General features: G+C 43.9%; 1 protein-coding gene across 1 annotated transcript in view; it reads right to left on the bottom strand.

Moving 5' to 3' along the window:
• Positions 1–1,955: 1,955 nt before the first annotated feature.
• Positions 1,956–22,935, bottom strand: part of VPS25 (vacuolar protein sorting 25 homolog) — a 39,019-nt gene continuing 18,039 nt past the window's right edge. The window contains exons 5-6 of the mRNA XM_069751906.1: positions 16,655–16,730; positions 1,956–2,533 (exon numbers count right to left, since the gene is read on the bottom strand). Coding sequence (XP_069608007.1) covers positions 2,421–2,533; positions 16,655–16,730 — 189 coding nt within the window. The 3' untranslated portion in view covers positions 1,956–2,420. The remainder of the gene's footprint in view (positions 2,534–16,654; positions 16,731–22,935) is intronic.

Consider the following 22,935-nt stretch of genomic DNA (forward strand, 5'->3'; position numbering starts at 1 on the left):
CCATGGCTACAGCTTATATCGGCCAAACCTGATGATAGGTTCCCTTTAAACATGAATGGTGATTTTATGTTGTAGTAGGTATAGTAAATGTAATTATGCTCTTCTGTCAAGCTGTCACCAAGTGACATACAACCATGTTTATGGCATTGCCACCCAGCTCCCTCATTCTCCCTAACCGCAAATGTGCTAGGTTTGTAGTAATAAATAACCCACTCCGTTAGGTAGGTAGGTACATTATCAATGACTCTAGGAAAACCATGTTATCTATTGAAAGTTTACTGAAAATCATGACCTATATTTAATAAAAATTATTCATGTATGATTGCTCAAGGTCCATCCACTGGGATCTTCACAAAACAAAAAAAAAGTGGGTTCTGCATAATCCATTGGAATGGAGCAGTGGTCTCATAAGACCGCTGCTGCTTCTATGGCCCCAACAATCTTGTGCTGTCTCTCTGGGCATCAATGCCAAGCCAAGTGACTGGCTCCATCGGACACGTGTTGTAAATCTGACATCACTGCTGCAGCCCTGTAAACCAAGGGGCAGGGTTACTATTGCTTAAAGGGGTTGTCTATGATTATAAAAACACTAGATAGAATCTGGATACCAACGCATCGGGTATTCTAGAATATGTATGTAGTTTATTTATGAAGATTTTAGAATAATACATTGAATACTCAGGATTCGGCCGGCCGCGACCAATTAGTGAAGCGTGGTTCAACTCCCGCGCCAATTCGCAGGAGGACTGCGCCTATCGCTGATTGTTCACGGCCGGCCACATAGTATAGAGCACAGCCCGCGCAGTACATTGCAATGTGGGCATCATATCCCTGTTAAAAAAAAAAAAAAAAAAGAATTAAAATAAAAAACTGTTATATACTCACCTGCCGTTGGCCCCCAGATCCAGGAAGCGTTTACCAACGCTCCTCGCGCGCTCCGGTCTCAAGAGTGCATTGCGGTCTCGCGAGGTGATGATGTAGCGGTCTCGCGATACATCATCTCGCGAGATTGCAATGCATAGAGCGATCTCCGGAGCATCGCGAGGAGCGGGAAAGGCCTGTTGTGGATCCGAGGGGCCGACGGACGGTGAGTAACGATTTGTTTATTTTTTTTAATTATTTTTAACATTAGATCTTTTTACTATTGATGCTACATAGGTAGCATCAATAGTAAAAACTTGGTCACACAGGGTTAATAGCGTTAATGGAGCGTGTAACACCGTGGCATAACGCGGTCCGGTAACGCTGCCATTAACCCTGTGTGAGCGCTGACTGGAGGGGAGTATGGAGCGGGCACTGACTGCGGGGGAGGAAGGAGCGGCCATGTTGCCGCCGGACTGTGCCAGTCGCTGATTGGTCGTGGCAATGGGCGTTTTGCCACGACTAATCAGCGACTTGGATTTCCATGACAGACAGAGGACGCGACCAATGAATATCTGTGACAGACAGACGAAGTGACCCTTAGACAATTATATAGTAGATGGCCGCTTTCTTTCATAAGCAGTATCATTGATGACCATGGTGTGTGCCTAGTATTGCAACTCAGTTCCATTGAATTAAATGAGATGCAATACCGCGTACAACCGATCATCAGGGGTGGCATTTTTTTTTTTTTATCCCCGACAACAGTTTTAACAAACAAGACAAGGACAACCATACTGTCTGTAATGAAAATAATAGAGAATGCACAATCGGGAGCTCTCCATAAAGATGCATTTACACATCAACGTAACGGCCCATGGTTAAAGAAATAATCACTTTTTGATCATCGAGGGACCCCCTCATTGTGAGAATAAAGGGATTGTACTACCAATTGTGTCTCAAACAATTAGCCCTCTAGTGTATGCCCTTTAGTTTACAGATATAAAAGGGCAAATTTAAAACAAAAAAAAAAAAAGACGAAAAAACAACACTTCATTTCAAAATCTTAGCATTGGTAAGAAAGCAATATCAGACAGGTGGATGGATCCTGTTTATTATGTACATACATATTTATGAAGTGAGTAATCTTGCAAAATGTCTACGAATGCAAGAGATCAACCTTAAAATATATCTCCAATATGGTTCAAGGGCAAAAATAAATCTGAGTAAAATCAGAATAAGCAGGGGCTGATATTTTGGCAAATATTTATAATCAATATTACCTTGAAGATTCTGGCATCCCATCAAACATCAGCCATAAATTTGTATTCCCAAAGGAGTGTTACCTGATCACTCTATATATACAGACACACTGAATGCGGAGTAAAAATAGGACGTCATCCTTCAGCAAAAATATCCAAAGAGTACCACTGTTACAAGGCCGAGACTGGCACCTTGTAATATACACAATAGTCCAGCAGACGGCGGGAGATCTCAATATGCTCCTGTATAAAATAGTTCAAGATCTGTTCAACAGTCAGACAAGACTGAGATAATCATTAAAAGAACTTCACACCCTTGCTGTCGTTTAGTGTTATGATCTCTGCTTTGTGTTCCAGCTGCAGGGCTTCCAATGATCTGAGGAGCATGGCTTCATCCAACCCGTGGAAATCTAAACACAAAACATATTAGGACTATTATCGCTAGCGAGCACAAGCTTAATGGCAGAAGTCTTCCCCTGAACCCAAGGATCCTCATTTTATATTAAAGGGGTTGTCTCATCACAAACAGGATTTGCCGTGAATGCCTTACAAATACGGTGCCCTCTTCTAGGACCCACACCTATCTCCAGAGTAGGGATCCCGCAATTCCACAGGTATAATGGACAAAATAACTGGAGAGATGGCAGCATATGAGCAGCTCTCCTTATTCAATGCTATGGAAGATGTGAATGAGGTCATCTCTCCTGTCACAGCAGCACCAGTCGCCCAGCATGGAAGAGCGGATGGGTGTTAGCAGGCCCAGATCAGCACTGCCTGTGGCGGACGTCATGACAAGTAGCTGTTTTCGGTAGGTAATGCCCCTTTGAATAGTTCAGTTAAACACAAATCCACAGAAATGTTTTGAGCTCGAAACTATTCAAACAAAAGAGAAAGGAAATATTTACAACCTGTAGGCTATGTGCACACGTTGCGGATTTGCCTGTGGAATTTTTTGTGCGGATTCTGCATCTCTTGGCAGAAAACGCAGGTGCAGATTTGATGCATTTTTTACGCGGATGTCATGTGTTTTTACTCCTGCGGATTTCTAGAATGGAATGGGTACAAAAATGCTGCAGATCCGCACAAAAGTAGTGACATGCTACTTTTTTTTAATCTGCGGCTTTTCTGCACCATTAGCACAGCATTTTTTTTTTCATTGATTTTCATTGTACTGTAAATCACTTGTGGGTCTGCAGCGTTTCTGCACGTTAAAATACGCTGCGGATCCACAGAGAATCCGCAACGTGTGCACATAGCCGTAATAGCCAAACCATAAAAAGGGTTGTCCAAGTTGAAATAAAAAAAAATCCTCTAGAAGCAGTTAAAGGATTATTCCTAAAATAACTTGTGAATCAGTGCTGGTCTGACCCACTGTCAGCCCTGCAATCTCAAGTACAAGGCTCGAGAAATTTAAATTTCAGGAATAATACTTTACTGTTGTGAAATAAGAAGTTAAGCATTGTTAACTGACTGAACCCCCATCACTATAGTACAGGGTGCTATGGTGTTCTCTACTGACATCACATTCTTTGTTTCCTTGATCCCTGAAGCCTGTGATTGGTTGCGGTGTTCAGGTGACTAGAAAGGGAGGTCATCAGATACACAGCCGTTTACGTCCCTTTACACCATTAAATTGACATCAAGGAGTTTGTATTAATTTTGGACAACCCCTTTATTCCAACAAAATATTTAAAGGACTGATGATTCTTCCCTTGGAGAATAAGGATATTTCCTCTGGCCCTGCTGACAACAGCACAATTTCCTGACCAATATGCAAGGTCTATTGTCAGCAACTTGTTTAACCCCTTTACCCCCAAGGGTGGTTTGCACGTTAATGACCGGGCCAATTTTTACAATTCTGACCACTGTCCCTTTATGAGGTTATAACTCTGGAACGCTTCAACGGATCCCAGTCATTTTGACTAACATTTCCCACATGGCTACTTTACATCAGCACAATTTTGGAACACATTTTTGTTTGGTAGATATAAGGGTTAAAAGTTGACCATCAACTTCTCATTTTTACAACTATTTTTTTTTTTTTTTTTGGGACCACATCACATTTGAAGTCACTTTGAGGGGTCTATATGATAGAAAATAACCAAGTGTGACACCATTCTAAAAACTGCACCCCTCAAGGTGCTCAAAACCACATTCAAGAAGTTTATTAACTCTTCAGGTGTTTCACAGGAATTTTTGGAATGTTAAAGAAAAAAAAAAAAAAGGGAACAATTAACTTAAAAATGTACTTTAGCTCCAATTTGTTTTATTTTACCAAGAGTAACAGGAGAAATTGGACCCCAAAAGTTGTTGTACAATTTGTTCCGAGTATGCCGTTACTCCATATTTGGGGGTAAACCACTGTTTGGGCGCATGGCAGAGCTCAGAAGGGAAGGAGCGCCATTTGACTTTAATGAAAAATTGACTGGAATTAAGATAGGATGCCATGTTGCGTTTGGAGAGCCCCTGATGTGCCTAAACAGTGGAAACCCTCCCACAAGTGACACGGTTGTAAAGTAAACCCTCTAAGGAACCTCTCTAGATGTGTGGTGAACACTTTGAACCCACAAGTGTTTCACTACAGTTTATAACACAGAACCGTGAAAATAAATATATTTTTTCCCACAAAAATGATTTTTTAGCCCCCCAAATTTTTATTTTCCACAGGTAACCAGAGAAATTGGACCCCAAAAGTTGTTGTCCAATTTTTCCTGAGTACGCTCATACCCCATATGTTGGGGTAAACCGCTGTTTTGGCACACGGGAGAGCTCGGAAGGTAATGAGCACTGTTTGACTTTTTAACGCAGAATTGGCTGGAATTGAGATCCGACGCCATGTCGCGTTTGGAGAGCCCCTGACGTGCCTGAACAGTGTAAACCCCCCAATTCTAACTGAAACCCTAACCCAAACACACCCCTAACCCTAATCCCAACCCTAACCCCAACCCTAATGGGAAAATGGAAATACATTTTTTTAATTTTATTATTTTTCCCTAAATGGGTGATGAAGGTTTGATTTACTTTTATAGCGGGTTTTTTAGCGGATTGTTATGATTGGCAGCCGTCACAGACTGAAAGATGCTTTTTATTGCAAAAAATAGTTTTTGCATCGCCACATTTTGAGAGCTATAATTTTTCAATATTTTGGTCCACAGAGTCATATTAGGTCTTGTTTTTTGCGGGACGAGTTGACGTTTTTATTAGTATCATTTTTGGTAATATGACTTTTTTTAACGCTTTTTAATCCGATTTTTGTGATGCAGGATGAACAAAAACCAGCAATTCGTGAATTTATTTTGGGGGCGGGGGGGGCGCTTATACCGTTCCACGTTTGATAAAATTGATAAAGCAGTTTTGTTCTTTGGGTCAGTACAATTACAGCAATACCTCATTTATATCTTTTTTTGTGTTTTTTGCCGCTTTTATGCGATAACATCTATTTTATATTAAAAAAATAATTATTTTTACATCGTTTTATTTTGAAGACTAACTTTTATTTATTCAGTCGCCATGACAGCACAACGAGAGAGGGGATCCGCCCTTCAGGGACAGGAAACCTACAGACATAAAAGGGCGGTACCTCTCTCCCACGTCAGTTGGTTTCCTGTCCCTGACAGCGGAACCTCTTCAGACAGGCCTGTGAAGAAGGTCGAAGGTATGACTCGTCCCCACCCCTGGCAGGCCGATACTGGTAGCGGGGGCCCCCTACCTCGGCCTGATCAGGGGGCAGGAAGCACCACACGGCAGGGGGACTGTTGGTGTAGGTGGTAGCAGGAGGAAGCAGCCTCACACATATAGGCTGGCTTCTATGGTGTCCGCAGTAAAGGGGTACCTGTGGAGGATCGGGAGGAGGGAGTCTACGCTTGGTGCGGCTGCTGGGTCCTCGGAGTCCGTCTGTGCCTAACGGGGGTCGGTATCGGTCCGGTGAGGTGTCTGCTGCCGTCCTGGTCCGCGTGTCTGCTTGGCGCCGCTGCCGCGTCCGGAAGGGGCGCGTCCGGATGACGCGGCGAGCGGCGCGGCCGAATTACGTGGCCGGGCATGCGCAGTAGCGCTGGTTTCTTCCGACCAATGGCGGCGCCCAGCTGGGGGCAATCCGGGCTTCGGGGATGGTCTGACGGAGGTTTTTCTGTCGGGCGGGGGCGGCGCAGCACGGAGCGGTGGCGGTCCCTCATCGATTAAGGCGGCACCTAGGATTCCCTGCTAACCCCCATCGGGGGCGGTACCCTGGGGGCCTTTTTTAAACGCTGCACACATGGTGGCTGGTGTTCCTGTTCCATTCCGTAATGGAGTCGCCAGAAGGAACACAGAGCAGCCAGCAGCAGCAGCACCAGCAGCAGGAGCTTCAGCAGTTAGAGAAGCCTCGGAGGAGCTCCCAGCGTCGGTCTAGTGGCAGTAGCCGCGCTGGTGGAGCTAAGGAGGCTCAAACTTTAAGACCAAAGTCCTCAAGCCGTAAGGAATTGCCGGCTGCGAAGGACCCCCCATCTACGGTACCACTCATTACTGGCGGGGTAAGTGATCTTCGTGAAAGTTCACTTAGTGATTATTTGTTCCCCTTATTTTCCCTCTCTCCTCATTAGGGGAGGAAAAGTTTAACTAAGGCCAAACATAGGCAGTGTGCCGAATGTGCAGAGCCACTTCCAGACGGGCATTTAAGAAAATTGTGCAAATCATGTATACAACGTTTGCTGGAGGAAGAGGCTCCTGATCTGACCTCCACAATTAGAGAGATGGTTAGACACGAAGTGAGAAGTTCTGTAAAGTCCAAGTCTCGGGTGACGGAAGTTGAAAGGTCATCCCCTTTATCTGATGTAAATTCAGACTCGGGTGAGCTGAGCTCTGGGACCCTCCCGTCTTCCTCCTCCTCTGAAGATCTGGAGTCTAGTCGGGCCTGTTTGTCCTTGGATAGGGTTAACCATCTTGTTAAAGCAGTTAACAGTACAATGGGGATAGAGGACGCCCAATCAGAATGCTCCATTCAGGATGTTATGTTCAAAGGTATTGAGCGGAAGTCCCGTAGAGCCTTTCCAGTGGTTGACAAGATTAAATCACTAATTTCAAAAGAATGGAAGAAACCCGAGAGAAAGGGGTCACTTCCGCCTGCATTTAAAAGAAGATATCCCTTTGAGGAGGAGGCTTCATCCTCATGGGATAAGGTCCCGAAGCTGGATGCGGCAGTCGCCAAAGCATGCAAAAAAACATCTCTCCCCTTTGACGACTTGGGGAACCTAAAGGACCCATTAGACAGGAAAGCTGATACTTTTCTTAAAGGAGCTTGGGAGACTTCGGCTGGGTCCTTGAGACCAGCTATAGCAGCCACCTGTACAGCCCGGTCCTTGATGGTATGGTTAGGACACCTCGAAGATCAGCTCAAGGATAAGGTTCCCAGAACTGAAATATTATCCTCTATGCCTATAATCCAGGATGCGGCAGCTTTCCTTTCGGACGCATCAGCAGACTCGGTCAGGTTGGCTGCCAGGTCCTCAGCGTTATCTAACGCAGCCCGGAGAGCGCTATGGATAAAATGCTGGCCAGGGGACTTACAGGCCAGAACAAAGTTATGTAGCATCCCCTGTGAAGGAGCTCACTTATTCGGACCGGTCCTAGATGAATTATTGGAAAAAGCAGGGGATAATAAACGCTTCCCTTTCCTAGGAAGACCCTTTTACAGACGGGACTACAATAGAGGATGGTCTAGCCGTAGAAGGCCGTATAGAGATTCTAACAGGGAATCTACCAGATACGACAGCAACAGAAGAAGGGGTAAAGGATTTATGTTTAATCCTTCACGAGAATTTAAGAAACCGCAATGACTGGCGGACCAGGTGGGGGGTAGGCTTTCGGCCTTCTACCCGGCCTGGGTACGGATCACGAGTAGCCCATGGATTCTAGGCATCGTGGAAAAAGGCCTAAAGTTTGACTTCCACCATATTCTTCGGGACAAGTTTGTTGACACCTGTTCGTTCCTCCTCTGCAGAGCAGTTGGCGCTGGAGTCTGAGGTCCGGGAACTTCAACAAAAGAAAGTTTTGGTCAGAGTCCCTACGGGAGAGGAAGGTAGGGGGTTTTATTCCCCTCTATTCCTGATCAAAAAACCTGACGGTTCATATCGCACTATTATTAATTTGAAAGGCCTGAACAATTTTTTGTTGGTTCCCTCCTTCAAGATGGAGTCGGTTAAAACAGCAAAAAAGTTACTCTTTAACCATTGTTTTATGGTTGTCTTAGATCTCAAAGACGCCTACTACCATGTTCCAATACATGTAGATCATCAAAAGTTTCTTAGGGTGGCGGTTTCACTAGCTGGCACGATAGAACATTTTCAATATCAGGCACTTCCCTTCGGAGTCGCAGTTGCACCCAGGGTGTTCACAAAAATCATGGTGAAGGTTATGGCACACTTACATGAACAAGACATATTAGTAATCCCATACCTAGATGATTTACTAATTGTAGATCACATTGCAAGGACCAGCTAGAAAAAGTGATGAGAGCTTTGAACGACTTGGGCTGGATAATCAATCTCAAAAAGTCACGTCTTCAGCCCCTAAAAATACAAGAGTTTCTGGGATTTATTGTAGACTCTAGTCGGCAGGAGTGTCGCCTGCCGGATGCAAAGGTAGCTAAGGTTCAACAGCTGGTCACCAGGGCGATTGGCAATCCCTTAGTGTCAGTTAGAAGTGCAATGTCTCTCTTGGGCACTCTTACGTCTTGCATCCCGGCGGTCCTCTGGGCCCAGTTCCACACAAGGACACTACAATGGGACGTTTTACACAATTCCCGTCGTCTAGGGGCTCACCTCGATAGTAAATTTACACTTTCTGCGGAGACTACACATTCACTTGTTTGGTGGACTCACGCTTCAAATCTACATAGGGGGGTCCCTTGGATAAATCATGTTTCTAGAGTTTTGACTACGGATGCTAGCCCTAAGGGATGGGGGGCTCACTTAGGGGAGGATTGGGTTCAGGGGCTATGGCCTCAGTCTGAAGAGGACTCCTCCTCCAATCTAAAAGAGCTGTTGGCTGTAAAACATGCCTTAAATAAATTCCTTGTACCCCTACAGGGTCGACACGTCAGACTATTATCGGACAATCGAGTAACTGTGGCCTACATTAATCGTCAAGGTGGTACACGATCCAGTTCATTGATGAAGGTCGCAAATCATATTTTTCAGGTGGCCGAAGAACATCTTCTCTCTCTGACGGCACTTCATATAACAGGAAATATAAATACCAAAGCCGACTACTTAAAGGGAAGGTGCCATCAAAAAAATTTTTTTTTCAGAAATTGTAAAAATGTAAAGAATTAATGATTACATTTTCTTAAAAAATATTATCATTTGTTTATAATTTAGTAAAATATGAAAAATTATTTGAAAAGTTTTGGAATTTCCACTTTTAAACACTAGGGGGAGCAGCTGCTGAAATTTCAGAAAAAACCTAGTGTACAAATAGCTCACATTACTGCACTGCAGTAATTATGGGCGGAGTCTGCTGACGTGTGTGATGTCTCCTCTCCTCCCCTTCTGGGTGTTTGCTAAGGGATTAGAGAGGATGATATTCAGGAACCCAGTGAGCAGCCATTTTGTTGGTGACTGCAGAGTATGGCTGCCGTCACACTATCAGTATTTGGTCAGTATTTTACATCAGTATCTGTAAGCCAAAACCAGGAGTGGAACAAATAGAGGAAAAGTATAATAGAAACATATGCACCACTTCTGCATTTATCACCCACTCCTGGTTTTGGCTTACAAATACTGAGGTAAAATACTGACCAAATACTGATAGTGTGAAGGCAGCCTTATACTGACAAGTAGACAGTCACCGAGGATGGCAGGCAGCAAGGATTCTGGGAGATATGTGGTGGAGGAAGCAGGGTGACAGCAGCACAGAGTATTTCAGGAGAGCAGTGTGCTGATCTATAGGGGCCCCCTGTTTGGTGCGCGGAGCAGCCAGGGATTGTACATAGAGCGCTGTCTTTTATACACATGGATGGACCATCTGCTTGTCTGCTCCACAGAAATCCAGGAAACATTTCTGCGGATTGATGGCCTGTTCTGATCCAGACTTTGCATGCAGACCCCATTCCCCTCCTCAGATCCTGTCTTCTCCATCCTGTCCTAGCAATGTGTGAAAGCGAGGTGACAGGCGAAGTACGGGGTGACGCTGGGAAGGAAATGTAGCCATATAGTAACGATAAAAATGAGACCCCTCTCTTCAGCCGCCTCACCAGCCTTCCCCTGACTGCACCTATCTGGAGGTCATGCTGCCCCCTCTATTACCCTAGACCCGCGTGCAGGTGCTCAGCCAGAACCACTATAGAATGGGTCCACTTTCTGAAGATAATACTGCCATAGTGTTCTCACATAATACCGCCATATAGATCACACACACAATACTATCAAATAGATCACACAATACTGTCATACAGTTCTCACATAATACCACCATATAGATCACACATAATACCGCCAGTGTTCTCACATACCGCCATATAGATCACACATAATACCGCCAGTGTTCTCACATACCACCATATGCTTCTCACATAATACCGCCATATAGATCACCCATAATGCCGCCACATAGATCTCACATGTATTGTAAATAAAGAATCGGCCAGAATAAAGTCCTTTATTAATCTTTTTTATACCATACCGAACGCATAATCCTCGACTCCCTCATCTCCCACAACAAAAATAATAAACCACAATGGGGAAAGACACGCAGGGGGGAGAGGAGTGCATAGGAGAGGATTAGATACTGACTGCTGAGCCGTGTATCTAATCCTGTCCTGTGTGATACTGTGCTGCGCCGTGTATCTAATCCTATCTTGTGTGATACTGTACACAGGACAGGATTAGCTACACAGGACAAGATTAGCTACACAGGACAGAGGTAGCAGTGGTAGATGGTATATAGAGGCAGGCAGCAGTGGTAGATGGTATATAGAGGCAGGCAGCAGTGGTAGATGGTACATAGAGGCAGGCAGCAGTGGTAGGTGGTATACAGAGGCAGGTAGCGGTGCTATACAGAGGCAGGCAGCAGTGGTAGATGGTATATAGAGGCAGGCAGCACTGTTAGGTGGTATACAGAGGCAGGTAGCGGTGGTATACAGAGGCAGGCAGCAGTAGTAGATGGTATATAGAGGCAGGCAGCAGTGGTAGGTGGTATACAGAGGCAGGTAGCGGTGGTATACAGAGGCAGGTAGCGGTGGTATACAGAGGCAGGTAGCGGTGGTATACAGAGGCAGGTAGCGGTGGTATACAGAGGCAGGTAGCGGTGGTATACAGGGGCTGGTAGCAGTGGTATATAGGGGCAGGTAGCAGTGGTATATAGGGGCAGGTAGCAGTGGTATATAGGAGCAGGTAGCAGTGGTATATAGGGGCAGGTAGCAGTGGTATATAGGGGCAGGTAGCAGTGGTATATAGGGGCAGGTAGCAGTGGTATATAGGGGCAGGTAGCAGTGGTATATAGGGGCAGGTAGCAGTGGTATATAGGGGCAGGTAGCAGTGGTATATAGGGGCAGGTAGCAGTGGTATATAAGGGCTGGTAGCAGTGGTATATAGGGACAGGTAGCAGTGGTATATAAGGGCTGGTAGCAGTGGTATATAGGGGCAGGTAGCAGTGGTATATAAGGGCTGGTAGCAGTGGTATATAGGGGCAGGTAGCAGTGGTATATAGGAGCAGGTAGCAGTGGTATATAGGGGCAGGTAGCAGTGGTATATAAGGGCTGGTAGCAGTGGTATATAGGGACAGGTAGCAGTGGTATATAAGGGCTGGTAGCAGTGGTATATAGGGGCTGGTAGCAGTGGTAGATGCATAAGAAAATAAAAAACTCTGTACTTACCTTCAGTCCTCTTCCAGGAAGTGCTGAATCATGTTCAGGGCAGAGCAGTGTGACGATCTCCCTGCTCAGAACAGGTCGGCAGTGATTGCAGCCTGTGCTGTAATACTAAGTACAGGCTGCAATCACAGCTCCTGGCTGCAGATACTCACCCCGAACCTCTCTTCCCAGCAGCAGCTTCTCCCTGGCAGCTCCTGCTATGATCGCACACACTGAGCTGTGTGTGCGATGACAGAGGAAAAAAACAAAATGGCCGCGATCTCCTCTCACAGCTGTGACGTAGCAGCCCAGTGGGCGTGCCCAAGTCACAGCTGAGAGGCAGGAGGAGCGGTCGGAGCCCGACTGTTGGCTCCTATGCCCATGGCTGCCGTAAGTGAGGTGTGCAAGTGTCGTGCCCAGACACTTACACCCACACTAATGAAAATGGCGGCCTCCAGTGGCAAAAGTAAAAATGAATAAATAAAAAAGTATTAAAGTACTACATTTACTTTTGTATTAAAAATAATTGATTATATAATCAATAATTATTAATACAAAAACTAAAATCACGGCACCCTCCCTTTAAGCCGCAACAGACTCAGACAGGGAGAGTGGTCGCTAAATCCAGCCGCCTTCAAGCAGATCATTCAGTTATGGGGTTGTCCAGAGATAGACCTTTTTGCCAGCAGGGGGAACAAAAAATTGCACCAGTTCTGCTCCCTAAATCCAAAATACAACCCATATGCGGTGGACGCTCTACTAATATCTTGGCGCTTCAGTCTCGCATATGCCTTTCCCCCTCTAAACCTAATACCATTAGTTCTGAGGAAGATTCGGGAGGACAGGGCCCAGGTTATCTTGATAGCCCCATTCTGGCCCAAGAGGCCATGGTTTCCTTGGCTGAGGAAGAGGTCTGTCTGCCAACCATGGATTCTCCCAGAACTGCCAGATCTACTCTCCCAAGGCCCAATCCTCTATCCACGAGTAGCCAACTTACACCTAGCGGCATGGAACTTGAAAGGTCTTTACTGAGGGGGAAGGGATTCTCTCAGAATTTAGTAAATACACTCCTTAAAAGTAGGAAACCCTCTACAACGAGCATCTATGTTAGAGTGTGGAGAAAATTTCTGTCATGTTCAGGGGCTCAAATTGACCAGAAACCATGTATAAACCAGATTCTTGAATTTTTACAGAAAGGACCAGAGATGGGCTTGGCCACAAGTACTCTCAGAGTACAAGTGTCGGCTCTGGGGGCACTATACAATCTTAACTTAGCCAGTAATCACTGGATATCCAGATTTTTCAAAGCAGTCACTAGGTCCAGACCAATCAAACAAAGGTTAGTCCCATGGGATCTGAATCTGGTTCTCTCAGCCCTAACGCAAGCCCCATTCGAGCCTATCGATACCATTCCTATAAAAATCCTTTCAATCAAAACAGCCCTCTTGGTTGCACTCACATCTGCTAGAAGGGTTAGTGATCTGCAGGCACTTTCCAGACATCCACCATACATACAGTTCAGGGAGGATAGAGTAATCTTGAAACCCGATCCCCTCTATCTTCCGAAAGTTGCGTCAAAATTCCACAGGGTACAGGAGGTAGTCCTACCCTCATTTTGCTCCAACCCTGCTAACGATAAAGAACGTAAATATCATTGCTTAGATGTAAGAAGATGCCTCCTTAGATATATTACAGTTTCAGATGCCTGGAAAAAAGATAACTCTCTGTTTGTAGCCTATTAAGGGGTGAGGAAAGGTCTTAAAGTATCTAAAAACTCTCTAGCTAGATGGATCAGGGAGGCGATCTCTCTCGCTTATACAGCAGGTGGCAAAGAAGTTCCAGATGGTATAAAGGCACACTCCACGCGGGCTGTAGCATCTTCCTGGGCGGAGAGGTCAGAAGTATCGATCGAAGATATATGTAAGGCGGCCACATGGTCTTCTCCTTCTACCTTTCTTAGACACTACAGATTAGATCTGTGTAGTTCCTCAGACCTTACGTTTGGGAGAAGGGTGCTGGAGGCTATTATCCCCCCCTAGTCTTCCTTGTTTTCTCTGAAAGTCTCTCGTTGTGCTGTTATGGCGACTGAATAAATACGTACGCTACTCACCTGGTAGCAGTGTTTTTTCAGGAGCCATGACAGCACCCTTAGATTCCCTACCCTATTTTTTGGATGATTCAACACCCTTTCGGTTTTCCTTATAATTGCTTGTTCACTTACATAATAAAATGTATTGGTTTATATGCTGCATCTGTGTTATTAACCTTGGTGGTCCTCTCATGCTCTGGAACCAACTGACGTGGGAGAGAGGTACCGCCCTTTTATGTCTGTAGGTTTCCTGTCCCCGAAGGGCGGATCCCCTCTCTCGTTGTGCTGTCATGGCTCCTGAAAAAACACTGCTACCAGGTGAGTAGCGTACGTATTTTTTGCTGATAACACTGGCAGCTCATTTTTTGCGGGACAAGATGTTTTCAGCGGTACCATGATTTTTTTTATATCCCTCTTTTTGATCGCGCGTTATTCCACTTTTTGTTCGGTGGTATAATAATAAAGTGTTGCTTTTTTTTCTTCTCTTTTTAACACTGATCACTGAAGGGGTTAACTAGCGGGACAGTTTTATAGGTTGGGTCGTTACGGATGCGGCGATACCAAATGTGTACTTTTATTTATTTTTTTTATTTAGACAAAAATGTATTTATTGGAACAATATACAGTGCCGGCAAAAAAAAAAAAAACTTTACATATAAAATCCACATCATAATTTCTCTTTTTAAAAAAAGTGTACACAATGGGGGAGATAATAAAAATCTGTCTAATATTAAAGCTGGCTTTGTTGCAAATATCAACCAATCAACGCTCAGTTTTCACTTCTCTGGTAAAGCGAAAGCTGCACTCTGATTGGTTATGTGCAGCTCAGCCAGTTTTGCTATTAGGCAGTCTTTTATTATCTCCCACAATGGGTCGAAAGAAGCTTAAAATGGAAGAGAAATCCCGTGCCTTGACTCTGCTCGAGAAGGGGGATTCGGTGATTGCTGTAGCTAGAGATCTGGGAGTGGTCAAGAGAAGCAATTTATCAACTGAAGTGGTCATTTGGTAGACCCAGGTCCTTCTGCAGGCGGTGACGAATTGTCCTAGTTGCGATGTTCTGGAGGAGCATAGGGTACTTGTTTTTTAGTTCAACGGCAGTTATAGAAGGATGTGACATCACTTCACGCTTCAGAAGCTTATCAGTCCTTGGTGAAGTCTTCTTAGGTGCGCCAGAGCAGGACTTCCTCTGCGGTACCATCCCAGGAGGCAATGATGCCGACGACCACTTCAGTTGATAAATTGCTAGCTACAGCAATCACCGAATCCCCCTTCTCGAGCAGAGTCAAGGCACGGGATTTCTCTTCCATTTTAAGCTTCTTTCGACCCATTGTGGGAGATAATAAAAGACTGCCTAATAGCAAAACTGGCTGAGCTGCACATAACAACCAATCAGAGTGCAGCTTTCGCTTTACCAGAGAAGTGAAAACTGAGCGTTGATTGGTTGATATTTGCAACAAAGCCAGCTTTAATATTAAACAGTTTTTTATTATCTCCCCCATTGTGTACACTTTTAAAAAGTGAAATGATGATGTGGATTTTATATGTATAGTTTTTTTTGCTGTGCAAGTGTAAAGATTTTTTTTTGCCGTCACTGTATATTTTTTTCTCTATTTAGGATTTTTTTTTTTTTTTTACACTTATAAATATATATAGATTTTTTTACTTTCTAACATTGCCCCAGGGGGGGACATCATATTAGTGTCATATCGCTGATCTGACACTTTGCAGTGCCCTGTGTCAGATCAGCGATCACACAGGCACTGAAGGAGGCTTGCCGGCGCCTGCTCTGAGCAGGCGCTTGCAAGCCACCTCCCTGCAGGACCCGGATGGAGCCCCGGGGCCATTTTGGATTCAGGGCCTCGGAGCAATGGGATCACATCGCGTTGCTCCGAGGCTCTCAGGGATGCACGCAGGGAGCCCCCTCCCTGCGCGAGGCTTCTCTGTGCTGCTGGAACGCTGCGATCTTGTTTGATCGCAGTGTTCCGGGGGTTAATGTGCCAGGAGCGGTCCGTGACTGCTCCTGGCACATAGTGTCGGATGTCAGCTGCGATAGTGAGCCGACACCCGGCCCCGATCGGCTGCGCTCCCCCCGTTAGTGCGGCTGATCGGTGATGACGTACTATCCAGTCGGTGGTCATACGGGCCCATACCACCTCGACGGGATTGTACATCTGATGTCAGAAAGGGGTTAATGTGTAGAACTTTTACAGCAGGGCTTATCCCAATGCTAAACCCACAGGCTATAATAAGTAAGGGGTTTTTAATATTTTAGACTTAAACAGGATATTTCATGACTTTGCTTTACACTGCCTATATGCTGAGAGTAGCTAAGGTGATGATTATTCTTTTATTTTTTAAAGACCTCTATGTTACCGAGATACGAGCTTTAAAGTTTATTTGTAAATGTTCCGTTCAGCCAGAGTCGGTAACAAATTCTTCTCAGAGGGCATGTTCTATTTCCCCCTCTGACCCACCAGCCAATCATAAGCAGGAAGCATCACAGAGGTGGAAAAAAAATGAATACGCCCACAGAAGGTCAAAACAGGGATTCTCTGTTCCTAAGGTTACAAAGAAAGCATTATGTGAAATGTGGAACATGTCTAGGAAGTATTTCCTTACCTTCTCCTTCCGTATCATCTCCACTAATTAACTCATAAAGTGTAAACACAGAATTGGTCATCCCGTTTTTCGAAACCTTGGTAGGAACAAAGATTATGTGATGAATTTAGGACAGAATATAGCATGTAGGTTTAGAAATAACCCTAAATACAGGAATTACGTTATTTTACAGTAGTACACTTTGTAATTTATTTTATGCTGGTAACATTGCATTTTCTTGCTTGCTCATGTACGGTTTCAGAAATCTCCTCAGTGACCTAACAAATCCATCTAATGCAACAATAGACATTGAAGGGAGAGAGCTAGTTGGCTGGACCTACAGTTCTAGCATTATACAGTCATGGACAAAAATTTTGAGAATGAGACAAATATTAATTTTTCCAAAGTCTACTGCTTCATTTTTTCTAATGGCAATTTGCACATACTCCTGAATGTCAGAGTGATCAACTTAACAGCAATTACTGTACTTGCAAAGTCAATATTTGCCCAGAAAATGAACTTTAACCCCCAAAACACATTTCAACATCATTGCAGTCCTGCCTTAAAAGGAGCAGCTAACATCGTTTTAGTGATTGATCCATTAACACAGGTGTGGGTGTTGAGGACAGGGCTGGCGATCAGTCATGATTAAGTAAGAATGACATCACTGGACACTTTAAAAGGAGGCTGGTGCTTAGTATCATTGTTTCTCTTCAGTTAACCCCTTTCTGCCATTGGACGTAATATTCCGTCCATGTGGGGTGGGCCTTAATTCCCAAGGACGGAATATTACGTCCACCGCGATCGGCCGCGCTCACGGGGGGAGCGCGGCCGGGTGTCAGCTGCTTATTGCAGGGGGCTTCCCTGAGACCCCCGCAGCAACGCGATGTGATCGTGTTGCTCCGGGGGTCTCTTACCTCCCTCCCTGCAGCAAGTCCCGGATCCAAGATGGCCGTGGATCCGGGTCCTGCAGGGAGGGAGGTGGCTTACCAAGTGCCTGCTCAGAGCAGGCACTTGGTAACGCTGCAGCGCTGTTTCACAGATCAGTGATCTGTCAGAGTGCTGTGCAAACTGGCAGATCACCGATCTGTACTGTCCCCCCCTGGGACAAAGTAAAAAAGTAAAAAAAAAAATTTCCAAGTGTGTAAAAAAAAAAAAAAAAATAAAAAAAAATATTCCCATAAATACATTTCTTTATCTAAATAAAAAAAAAAAAATAATAAAAGTACACATATTTAGTATCGCCACGTCCGTAACAACCCGACCTATAAAGCTGTCCCACTAGTTAACCCCTTCAGTAAACACCGTAAGGAAAAAAAAAAAAAAAACGAGGCAAAAAACAACGCTTTATTATCGTACCGCCGAACAAAAAGTGGAATAACACGCGATCAAAAAGATGGATATAAATAACCATGGTACCGCTGAAAGCGTCATCTTGTCCCGCAAAAAACGAGCCGCCATACAGCAAAAAAATAAAAAAGTTATAGTCCTCAGAATAAAGCGATGCAAAAAAAATTATTTTTTCTATAAAATAGTTTTTATCGTATAAAAGCGCCAAAACATAAAAAAAGTGATATAAATTAGGCGTCGCTGTAATCGTACTGACCTAAAAAATAAAACTGCTTTATCAATTTTACCAAACGCGGAACGGTATAAACGCCTCCCCCAAAAGAAATTCATGAATAGCTGGTTTTTGGTCATTCTGCCTCACAAAAATCGGAATAAAAAGCGATCAAAAAATGTCACGTGCCCGAAAATGTTACCAATGAAAACGTCAACTCGTCCCGCAAAAAACAAGACCTCACATGACTCTGGACTCAAATATGGAAAAATTATAGCTCTCAAAATGTGGTAACGCAAAAAATATTTTTTGCAATAAAAAGCGTCTTTCAGTGAGTGACGGCTGCCAATCATAAAAATCCGCTAAAAAACCCGCTATAAAAGTAAATCAAACCCCCCTTCATCACCCCCTTAGTTAGGGAAAAATTAAAAAAATGTATTTATTTCCATTTTCCCATTAGGGTTAGGGCTAGGGTTAGGGCTAGGGTTAGGGCTAGGGCTAAGGCTAGGGCTAAGGCTACAGTTAGGGTTGGGGCTAAAGTTAGGGTTAGGATTACATTTGCGGTTGGGATTAGGATTAGGGGTGTGACTGGGTTAGAGGTGTGGTTAGAGTTATCGTTGGGATTAGGGGTGTGTTTGGATTAGGGTTTCAGTTATAATTGGGGGGTTTCCACTGTTTAGACACATCAGGGGCTCTCCAAACGCGACATAGCGACCAATCTCAATTCCATCCAATTCTGCATTGAAAAAGTAAAACAGTGCTTCTTCCCTTCCAAGCTCTCCCGTGTGCCCATACAGGAGTTTACCCCAACATATGGGGTATCAGCGTACTCAGGACAAATTGGACAACAACTTTTGGGGTCCAATTTCTCCTGTTACCCTTGGGAAAATACAAAACTGGGGGCTAAAAAATAATTTTTGTGGGAAAAAAAGAGATTTTTTTATTTTCACGGCTCTGCGTTATAAACTGTAGTGAAACACTTTTTGGGCTCAAAGTTCTCACAACACATCTAAATAAGTTCCTTGGGGGGTCTAGTTTCCAATATGGGGTCACTTGTGGGGGGTTTCTACTGTTTAGGTACATTAGGGGCTCTGCAAACGCAATGTGACGCCTGCAGACCATTCCATCTAAGTCTGCATTCCAAATGGCGCTCCTTCCCTTCCGAGCCCTCCCATGCACCCAAACGCTGGTTCCCCCACATATATGGGGTATCAACGCACTCAGGACAAATTGGACAACAACGTTTGGGGTCCAATTTCTCCTTTTACCCTCGAGAAAATACAAAACTGGGGGCTAAAAAATTATTTTTGTGGGAAAAAATTTTTGTTTTATTTTTACGGCTCTGCATTATAAACTTCTGTGAAGCTCTTATTGGGTCAAAGTGCTCACCACACATCTAGATAAGTTCCTTAGGGGGTCTACTTTCCAAAATGGTGTCACTTGTGGGGGGTTTCAATCTTTAGGCACATCAGGGGCTCTCCAAACGCAACATGGCGTCCCATCTCAATTCCAGTCAATTTTGCATTGAAAAGTCAAATGGCGCTCCTTCCCTTCCGAGCTCTGCCATGCGCCCAAACTGTGGTTAACCCCCACATATGGGGTATCAGCGTACTCAGGACTAATTGTACAACAATGTTTGGGGTCCATTTTCTCCTGTAACCCTTGGTAAAATAAAACAAATTGGAGCTGAAGTAAATTTTTTGTGAAAAAAAGTTAAATGTTAATTTTTATTTAAACATTCCAAAAATTCCTGTGAAGCACTTGAAGGGTTAATAAACTTCTTGAATGTGGTTTTGAGAACCTTGAGGGGTGCAGTTTTTAGAATGGTGTCACACTTGGGTATTTTCTATCATATAGACCCCTCAAAATGACTTCAAATGAGATGTGGTCCTTAAAATAAAATGGTGTTGTAAAAATGAGAAATTGCTGGTCAACTTTTAACCCTTATAACTCCCTAACAAAAAAAAAATTTTGGTTCCAAAATTGTGCGGATTTAAAGTAGACATGTGGGAAATGTTACTTATTAAGTATTTTGTGTGACATATCTCTGTGATTTAATTGCATAAAAATTCAAAGTTGGAAAATTGCGAAATTTTCAAAATTTTCATTTTTTTCACAAATAAACGCAGATAATATCAAAGAAATTTTACCACTATCATGAAGTACAATATGTCACGAGAAAACGTTGTCAGAATCACCGGGATCCGTTGAAGCGTTCCAGAGTTATAACCTCATAAAGGGACAGTGGTCAGAATTGTAAAAATTGGCCCGGTCCATAATGTGCAAACCACCCTTGGGGGTAAAGGGGTTAACCATGGTTATCTCTAAAGAAACACGTGCAGCCATCATTGCACTGCACAAAAATGGCCTAACAGGGAAGAGTATCGCAGCTACAAAGATTGCACCTCAGTCAACAATCTATCGCATCATCAAGAACTTCAAGGAGAGAGCTTCCATTGTTGTCAAAAAGGCTCCAGGGCGCCCAAGAAAGACCAGCAAGCGCCAGGACCGTATCTTAAAACTGTTTCAGCTGCGGGATCGGACTACCAGCAGTGCCGAGCTTGCTCAGGAATGGCAGCAGGCTGGTGTGAGTGCTTCTGCACGCACTGTGAGGCGGAGACTCTTTGAGCAAGGCCTGGTTTCAAGGAGGGCAGCAAAGAAGCCACTTCTCTCCAGAAAAAACATCAGGGACCGACTGATATTCTGCAAAAGGTACAGGGAGTGGACTGCTGAGGACTGGGGCAAAGTCATTTTCTCTGATGAATCCCCTTTTCGATTGTTTGGGACATCTGGAAAACAGCTTATTCGGAGAAGAAGAGGTGAGCGCTACCACCAGTCTTGTCTCATGCCAACTGTAAAGCATCCTGAAATCATTCATGTGTGGGGTTGCTTCTCAGCCAAGGGAATCGGCTCACTCACAGTCTTGCCTAAAAACACAGCCATGGATAAAGAATGGTACCAGAATGTCCTCCAAGAGCAACTTCTCCCAACCGTCCAAGAGCAGTTTGGTGCCCAACAATGCCTTTTCCAGCATGATGGAACACCTTGCCATAAAGCAAAGGTGATAACTAAATGGCTCATGGAACAAAACAGAGATTTTGGGTCCATGGCCTGGAAACTCCCCAGATCTTAATCCCATTGAGAACTTGTGGTCAATCATCAAGAGACGGGTGGACAAACAAAAACCAACAAATTCTGGCAAAATGCAAGCATTGATTATGCAAGAATGGACTGCTATCAGTCAGGATTTGGTCCAGAAGTTGATTGAGAGCATGCCAGGGAGAATTGCAGAGGTCTTGAAGAAGAAGGGTCAACACTGCAAATATTGACTTGCTGCATTAACTCATTCTAATTGTCAATATAACTTATTGGTACTCATAATATGATTGCAATTATATTTCTGTATGTGATATAAACATCAGACAAACACTAATAAAAACCAGAGGGCAGCAGATCATGTGAAAATGTAATTTTGGTGTCATTCTCAAAACTTTTGGCCATGACTGTACACACAAGTAGCTATGGAATTGAAAATATGCATGTATAGAAAGCAGCAGACGGAGAAAAAAAAAAAAAGACTACATATGCAGAAATTTATCAACATGCTTACCTATGAGAACTCTCCTATACAATAAGCAAATTTATTGGGTATGCATTAAAAAACATGGACTCAATACATAAAGAAGAAAAAAAAACAGCTATTAAAAATACTCCACTACTTTGTATTATTGTGGCCACTGATTTGATATAATATTGTGATAAGGCTGAGTAATACTAACATGGGTACTATTATACCCTAAATCTGTGCCTAAAGAAATTGATACCGCCTAGCTGTGAAGGTTGGCACCCAAATAGTTGTGAATATGCACTTAAAACAGGAAAAAATTCCAACTGCGGTGAAGCTGCAAAAAAACAAATAAATAAATACCACAATGGTTTTTTTTATTTCCAATGTTCAGTATATGGTAAAACTGACCTGGCATTCATTATAATTCTGCAGCTCAGTATGAGTACACAAATCCCAAACATGTATTTTATTTTATTTTTTAAATTTAGGCCCTTAGGCCCCTTTCACACATCAGTCTTTTGCCGTCAGTCTCAATCCAGCGAATTTTGAAAAAAATGGATCCGCCAGATCCTTTTTTTTCCCTCATAAACTTGTATTAGCGACGGATGGCCTCAGGTTTCATCCATCATTCGCCAGATCCGTCGAAAATTGTTTATCCAGCGGCCGGAGACAACGGACATAGTAACGTTTTTTGTGTCCGTTGAAAAAACGGACAGCGACGGATCTGTCGCTTGCTAGAATGGAAGTCTATGGCGCCGGATCTGCCAAATGACGGAATCCTGAGACGGATTCCATTTTTTTTTTTTTTTAACTGAGCATGCTACGATTTTTTTTTTTGGATCCGATAACGGTGTTTCTCTGAGCCCATGACAGCACCACCCACCAAGGACAGGAAACCTACAGATAAAAAGGTGGTATCTCTCTCCGTGGTGCCGTCATGGGGGACAGAGAAAAACGGATCCATCGCATCAGTTTTTCACGATCTGCTACGGATCCGTTTTTTTTTTCCAACATTCGACAGATTGTGACTGATGGAAAAAAACTCATGTGTCAAAGCAGCCTTAGTGACAGAGACAATTTTGTCCTTAATGACCAAGTCAATTTTTACAATTCTGACCACTGTCACTTTATGAAGTTATAGTTCTGGAACACTTCAACGTATCCTACTAATTC

The sequence above is a fragment of the Ranitomeya imitator genome, chromosome 2, assembly GCF_032444005.1.
Source record: "Ranitomeya imitator isolate aRanImi1 chromosome 2, aRanImi1.pri, whole genome shotgun sequence".
Lineage (NCBI taxonomy): Eukaryota > Metazoa > Chordata > Amphibia > Anura > Dendrobatidae > Ranitomeya > Ranitomeya imitator.